Source organism: Triticum aestivum, chromosome 5B (genome assembly GCF_018294505.1).
Source record: "Triticum aestivum cultivar Chinese Spring chromosome 5B, IWGSC CS RefSeq v2.1, whole genome shotgun sequence".
NCBI lineage: Eukaryota > Viridiplantae > Streptophyta > Magnoliopsida > Poales > Poaceae > Triticum > Triticum aestivum.
The window spans coordinates 422,402,100-422,409,914 of NC_057807.1; the positions used below are offsets into that span (position 1 = coordinate 422,402,100).

Genomic DNA, 7,815 nt, shown 5'->3' on the forward strand with positions numbered 1-7,815 from the left:
AGAGGCAGTCCGAACACATGATTTTGAGAAGCCAAGAGTACAAGTCCACCTCCCGAAACATGACGCGAAGCATATTTGTGAACTTTCTGAAGATGCATCGGAATCTTCGAGATCGAAATGTGCACGCTTGTGGAGCATATGGAGACCCACAACAGAAAAAGGGAGTTTAATGTTTGAACTGTACACTTGAAACAAATTTTATATTTAAATTATGTATTTTTTCGCTATGAACAAATGTTATTTATGCGATTCATGTGTATGATCCATGTGCATGGATTTGAGATTTCGATACGAGCAGTGTGATGTACAGTAGGGCATTTAAGAGGCCGTGGACACTGTCTTGGACGTGTCCGGGTGCGTCTACAGACGTTCACGGGTCGGATCTGTCCCAGTTCTGTATGTTTTTGCTTTGAAAGTAGGCTGGACTTACCATGCTATGATGTGTTAGAGATATGCAGTGTCAGAACAAAAGTACTAGTACTACGAGACAATGTACACAGATAACGACGCTTTGTTTTTCTTGATGAAACAAAACATATCACGACAAGTTAATAAAAGCAAGCTAGCTACAGGAGAAACAGGGCATCCACTGGCGACTTTTACATGGTGAGCTTTCACATGATTAGGCATCTCGTGAGCAATAATTACAGCTAATAAAGCATGACAGGGTAACTACAAAAGAATGATTAAAAAGGACACAACGTGGTCTGTCTGTGCGGGCTTCTGACACTTGACTGGCTGCGGCGGCATATCCTTCCTTGCTACGGCCTCACTCGGACCCACTCGTACCGCCCATCCATGGGAGCGTCTGTGACGACGTTATAGTTGTACCTTCAATCCAAAGCGCAAGATCCAAACGTTAGAAAAGAACCGGGAGAAGCACTGCACTGCCAACCTCACTTTTTCTTGGAAATAGTAGTGTATAATTGCTTGAGCTGATTTGCCAAAATCCATAATTGAGTTGAAATCATTTTTTCCTTTGCTGCTCTGAATTCTCCCAGTCCGTCCCCGTTGCGTGTGTGGGTTTTTACAAAAGACCAAGATCCCCATTTTTTCTTTTTTTGTGTGCTCAAAAACTCCCTATCTGTGTAGTGATTTTCTTCAAATTCCTTCATACACTAGCACCAGCAGCTGGCCTTTTCAAGAGAAAAAGAAAACAGCAACAGAAAAACACATGCTAGCGTTTTTTTTACTGTGTGAGTGTGTGCAACACCAAACTGACTGACAACCGAGATCTTCAGCAGAGGCCTCATGTTACTTGAGCAGAATTTACAGGCCCACTGCTACGCATGCATTGCTAGCTAGCTACTCCCATATAAATCCACGGTGGCTTTTCCCCAAGCGTATAGGAGGAAGCTGTTGCCTGACTCATGCATGTGCGGTACTCACTTGGCAGCGAAGCGCCGCGCGACGTCGCCCTCCGCCGCGGCGAAGAAGGCCTCCATCTCCTCCGCCGGTGGCGACCTCCCCTTCTTCGCCTTCTTCGTCCTGCGCACGACAACAGGCAGCAGCCAAAGCGTGAGAAGAGAACTCCACACGCAGCAGCACGGCTTGGAACGGCCAGCGCCGTGCCGTGAGGAGAAGGAAGGAAGGGAGCTGGAGACTGACAAGTCGGCGGGCGCCGCAATGCCGACGCTCTCGCGCTTGCTGCAGCTCGACGCCGCCGCCGTCGCCGTCACGATGGCCGCGGCGGTGGCGGCCATGCCTTTTTTCTTTCTTTTCTTCCTTCTCTCCTGTTCTCTCTCTACTTTTTTCCACCCACGCGCGCGCCTGTGCCGGTGGTGGGTGCTGTGCTCTGCTCGCTGGGTATTACGGGGCCGGAGTGGGGCTGGGGCTGGGTGGGAGGAGATAACGATAGGATTAGGTGGGAAATGAAACGGTGGAGGCCGCGAGCGAGCTTATAGGTGGTCGTACGACGTCCGAGCCGAGAGATTCCGTGTAGTACGTACTACTACTAGTAATTAACAGCAGCTACTCACTCTAGCTAGCACAGGAGAAGGAAAGGAAGCCGGAGATGGGATGAGACGAGAGGGGAAAGGGAGCGGGGCGTACGTGTCGCGCGGGCGCGGGGTGCCGGCGTACTTGGCCGGCCCACGCGGGCGGGGCGTGAGGCGCCCGCGGCACTGTGGCCGCATGCGAGTGCGCACGCCTGCGCCAGGCTGCCTCCCCCGCCGCGCGCGGTAATGTGGGACGGCCCGTCGAACCGTGGAGGTGGGGGGTAGATGCATGCGCATGCGCATGCGCTGGGGTCGTCGGGGAGGAGGCGCGATCGTGGGGGTTCTTCGCGGGAAATTGCGCGCGAGCGAGCTGTATATGCTGCTACTACCGTCACGTGCCGATGTAGCTGTGGCACGGGTGACCGGTTGGCGGTTGCTACGGACAAACCGCCGAGTCCCTGTGACGGACCTAGTGCACAGGAGCGCCGCAGTGCCAAACTGGAAGATCTTTGTTTTTACCCGTGCAAAGGACAGGACAACATTACAATATACTGCCTCCGTCAATAATAGTGTGCCTTTTCCCCTAAAAAATTAATAATAATAGTGTGCCCGTATAGTTTAATCTACAAAAGTAACTGATATTATAGATACCAAATAAATAATGTGCCCGTAGAGAAATTTATCTTCCTCTGCAATACCAAATAAATACAATAAGAAATGATGTCTTATGTGTTACTTGATGTTATTGGTCTATCAATAAGCTTAATGTTGCTCCTTCTGTTTCAATTGCTCTGGTTTCGTCACTGATGAATACGAGCGGAGTCGAGGCTCAGTCTCGCAGGTTCGATAAGGCTTCGCTCCCTCCCCGGAGTCTCTAGAGGTGGTGTGGCATAAGGCTCTGGGCGAAAGACTGATTCTTCGACAGGGGTGATGTTTGCGCCTGTGGGAGTCCTTCTTCTCCTTGGATGCATTGTTGAAGAGTCCGTCCCCATCAATGGGCCGTGTCCGGTCGAAGCAAGGAGCGGTGTTGGGAGCTGTTGGCTAGGCTAGACCATTACCGGGGTTCGGTGGAGTGGTCATGCGCGGGCCTGTGCGAAAACTTGTGCTCGACTGGGGTCGATGCCAGCTACAGCGGCGTCCACCAGCGTTGCCTCCCTTCCCGAAGCAGTTTCTGGAGATTCTGCTTATAATCACTTCGGGGCGGGATCGTAGGTGGAGGTGGTCTGCTCGTATTGTCGTTGGTGGTTGTTTTCTTTTTCCTTTTCTGTTCTTGTGATTTTCGGCCTAGTTTTTCGCATAGCCTGGGTCGCTCTTGTATTTTACATTTTCCCCTCTTAATGAAATCGAAAGAGCACCTGCCTTGTAAGTCTAAAACAAAAAAATCTCAAATAGTCACAAAAATTCTATAGTGTGAAATGAGGTTGGAACTTTAAATACCAAAGTTTATGAATAATCGGGGCGCCGAGTGACCCGACCCCGAGCTCTCCTGCTAGCGCGCACCGGCGGCGGCCACTCCGGCCCCGTCGGCCACCCCACCGCTGGCTCGCAGCCCAGCCGCCATGTTGCCGCCGCCTCCACCCTCGTTGCCTGTGGGCTTCAAGCCGGTTGACGTCCCGCCGCCATCCCTATCGTCTTCCCGGTCAGATCCGGATCGGGACCTCCTGCTTCCGCCGCCGCAGACGACGACGCTGGACCTGCCCACCCAGCTTCGTGCCGTGCCCATGGCGGTGCTGGTGATGCCTCCGTGCGAGCTCGTAGCGCCCACATCACCGAAGCTCCCCATGCCCGCGGCTACCGGCAACTGCCCAGCTCCGGCGCCGGCCACCGCGACACCGACGCCACCCATGCCCGCGGCAGCTGGTGGCTGCCCCGCTCCGTCGACGACGGCTGCTGCTGTCGACATCCTGGTCCCCGTGGCGGCTCCGTCCCTCCTCCAGCCGGCCGCGCCCGGGAGCTCGCGTCCATCGCCACCGAGCTCGCTCCCCTCCGAGCCAGCGCCCGTGGTCCCTCCCGCATCGACGTTCGCCGCCGCCGCACTAGCCGCGGCTGCACTTGCTTGCCGCAGATCGGACCCGGCCATCGGAGGGCAGAAGGCTCGTTCCCAGGAGGGCCTGGATACCTTTGCTTCGCCGCCTGCTGGACGCCCTTGCCTGCCCGGCGGCCAACCTCCTGCACTCGTTGCTCCTGGTTGGGGGGATTGGCGTGGATGCTTCCATCGTGATGAGGCGGCTGATGTTCTCGAGCGTGAGCAAGGGGGATGGCAGACTGTCTCGAAGGGGCGCTGCTCGCCGCCTCCTGCAGCTTTTGGTCGCCCTTCCATCAATGTGCGGCGTTCCCCTCCGACGTGGCTGAGAGACAGGTGTTTCCGGTGTCTCCGTCGAGGTCATCGCGCATACTCCTGCAGGGATCCAATCCGATGCACTGACTGCCTTCGATCTGGACATATCGCTCGCTTCTGTCGTGCTAAGAAGCCTGTCCACCAAGCTTCGCCGCTCCAATGTCATGCTCCATCGGCTGCTTCCACCGGTGATGTCTCCATGATAGATGTGCAGATCCCGTCTATCTCGGCTGAGCATGTCGGGTTGGTGGAGGAGACCAAGATGCTTCGCACTGAGCTTCACGACTGCCTTGCGCGTGCCGGCAGTGTTTTGGGGAGGGCGGAGGCTGCTCTTGCCAAACTAGAGGTGGTGCCGAATGTGTCTTCGCTGCCTGAGCTTCAGATTGGGGTTGTGCCTGATGTGTCCCTACTGCCCGAGATCCAGGTTGTCTCTGTCGATGGGGAAGGTGGCATGTATGGAGATCTCTCCCCTCGTGCTACAGTATGTCAGTTGCCGCTGCCTGTCATGCCGATTCCTTCAGGGAGTGAACTCATTGTTGAGGTCGTGACTCCGGTGCTGCGGATTATGTCTGAGCTTCAGAAGCTTTGTGGGGAGCCCACTTTGCCTATTTCGATGGTGCTTCCCGAGGAGATAGGGTCTCTTGGAGGGGACTTGGCGATGCCGACTGCGACCTCATCGTTTTCATTGGAGCCGAGTCAGCCGCTTGCCTTTGTGGACCTTGGAGGTTTGGCGGCTGCTGCTGCTCTCTCACCTGAGGTTGTTGGCCCGGTGGCGTCTGTTGGTGCTGAGTTTGATGAGGTAGGTGCTTTGACACCTGTGTCTAAGGCGCCGAAGCCCGTCCAGTCTCTCATCTTTGACCGCGACGCTATGTTGGCACGTATTGATGAGGTGGTCTTCGCGAAAAAGCTTGGCCGCTTGCTCACCAGCTTGGATGCAGCTTGTCCTGGGTCTGCCAAGACGATTGCTTGCCTCCTAGCGGAGGAGGTTTCTACGGGCAAAATAAAGAAGGTGAAGAAGGCTATCAGGAACATAGGCAAGAAGACTGACGTTATTAGGAAGGCGTCCGCGACTGCTTAATGGAGGATGCTCAGTCTTTTTGTCATCCATCTTCGATTGACTCGCCTCTGTGGATTTGGTGGCGTTCGGTGGTTTCGTTGAGGGTTTCGTTGCGATGTCATTTTGCGAGGGCTTATGGTTGTTGCATGTTATGTATGTTTGTTGGGTTGACCATGGTGTCATGGAGTTTCTTTCTTAGAGAGTAGTCCGCATGTGGTCTATATGTATCGGTTTTCGCCCGGTTTTCCTTTAATTAACTGGGCAATTCTCTTCTTCTTAATTAATCGATGAGGCAAATCTTTTGCCTCCGTTTCAAAAAAAAAAGTTTATGAATGATGACTGGGAGAGACACAATTGTGTCGCTCGGTACGGAAATAAACTTAAATTAAATTCCGGTTGATTCCGAGCAAATTTTCATGTTTCATATTATAGCGCCTATAGATTATTTTAAAAGTCAAACTTTGTAAACATTGACTGAGTTTATAGAGAAAGACACCAAAATCTGTGATATCAAATATATGCCATACTCGTGTAGATTTATTTCGTAGAACTCCAGCAACAACCTTGTATTCACACCATAAAAATGTCATGAAATTATCTCAAACTTACTACTCCCTCTGTCCAGGTGCATTAGCCACCTAACGAAATCCAGAAATTCCTATAATGTAAGGTACTGCAATTAGCTAGCGTGGTATGGAGTAATTAATTTTGTGAGTCTAACCCGGATAACAAGACAAATACGGAGACGGATATGGCGCTCTTCAGGGCTTCTACCACCATCTCCTTGGGCAATGGGAGAAAATCCTTATTCTGGCACGACGACTGGACAGGACGGGGCCCCTGTCTCGGGCCTTCCCGGAGCTGTAAAAAATTGCCACCAGGAAGAGGAGAACTGTGATGAAGGAGCTCCAGGAGGAGAACTGGATCAGATCGGTGGCCCGTCTTTCATCGCCTAACCATCTGCAGGAGTTCATTGCCCTCGCATCAGCTATCTCTCAGGTTGAGTTGAACCCGGACCAGGAGGACTCCATCACTTGGCGGTGGACACCAAATGGCATTTACTCTGCTGCTTCGGCCTACGCGGCCCAGTTCTCTGCATCCTATCCCAGGTTTTCCCCAGCCAAGATTTGGGAGGCACACGCTGAGCCAAAATGCAAGTTCTTCGCCTGGCTTGTGCTCCACAGAAAAATCCTCACGGCCGACATGCTAGCCGTTCGTGGCTGGCCGCACGACCCTCGCTGCCCCTTTGCCTTGGGGCACCGGAGACGGCCACTCATCTCTGTAAGGACTGCCCGTTTGCCGCCGCAGTTTGGTCTCACGTCCAGGTGTGGACGAGAGAGGATTCTGGGGCCACGCCCACGTTGCCCCCTTCGATGGGGATTTCGGACTGGTGGGATTCGTTCACCACCAATTTGCCCAAGGACAACGGAAGAAGGCGGAGCGGCCGCTTCCTTTACACCATCTGGAACATCTGGAAGGAGCAAAACCGACGCATCTTCAATGGAACTCGCCTCACGCACCTAGAGGTAGCAGCTATTGCCTTCGACGACATCAAGCAAAGGACTTTGGCCTTTGGCCGAGCACAGGTGGCAGCCGGTATCGGTTGATTAGTTCCTAGGGGTTTTTGTCCGGTTTCTCTCAGAAAACCGGAACACTCTTGTACATAAATTTTATTCTCCTTCTTATATGAAAAGGCAGTGCTCCTGCCGGTTCCTCAAAAAAAAATTACAAATGGCCACTGCATGCAAGCACCAACACATAATTGCTGGACGTGCATGCAAACAGCCACGCAACATGGTTGGATGCCTAAGTGCACCTCCCCACTAAACACACATATAAAGCCGCGCTAACTAATTTTGACTAGTCCAATCAAAACACGCCTAGGTCGCGCTGCACCTTCTTAGGTGCCTTATGCACCTGGACGGAGGGAGTAGTGCATACAGGGAAGCCGCATTATGATGGGTCTATATGTGTGAGTGAGTAAATTGCAGACAACTACCAGTTTGAAGGTTAGGTTTGCGAAAAACACTACAATACATTTTTTTTCCAGAAAACACCATGTCTTTGGTAATCTTTTTGCAGAAAACACTGATCGGCGGATCAGGCTCATATAAGTGAGTTTATGACAGAGGGGACCCGCCAGTAAGGCTGATGTGGCACCGTTTAACACCTCACATGTAACGGCAACGTCTGGTAACGTTATCATCCCTATGTGGGTCCACCTGTCATTGGAAGAAAAAAAATAAAAAACTGGTTCATCTTATCTTCACCAGGTCCACCATCGTTGTTGCTTCACCAGGCTCGTCGCCGCCATTGCCTCGCCCAGGCCCGCCGTCGTCGTTGCCTCGCCCAGATCTGAACCTTGTGGTTGTCGGCCATAGTCTGGCGCAAGCAGAGGCCAGACACGTCGTCCTCGTCGCTATTGCGGTCGGTGGAAAAGGAGCCCGAGTCCCCAGGAGGCAGCACGAGCAACAGCCGGTGGT

General features: G+C 53.0%; 1 protein-coding gene across 1 annotated transcript; it reads right to left on the reverse strand.

Moving 5' to 3' along the window:
- Window positions 1-493: 493 nt before the first annotated feature.
- Window positions 494-2,156, reverse strand: LOC123116285 (cyclin-dependent kinase inhibitor 6). Its single transcript, XM_044537266.1, has 3 exons — window positions 1,609-2,156; window positions 1,390-1,488; window positions 494-831 (listed from the first exon to the last, which is right to left on the reverse strand). Exons 1-3 carry the CDS (start codon window positions 1,701-1,703, stop codon window positions 762-764), a joined length of 264 nt encoding a protein of 87 aa, XP_044393201.1. The 5' UTR covers window positions 1,704-2,156; the 3' UTR covers window positions 494-761.
- Between the last annotated feature and the right edge of the window lie 5,659 nt (window positions 2,157-7,815).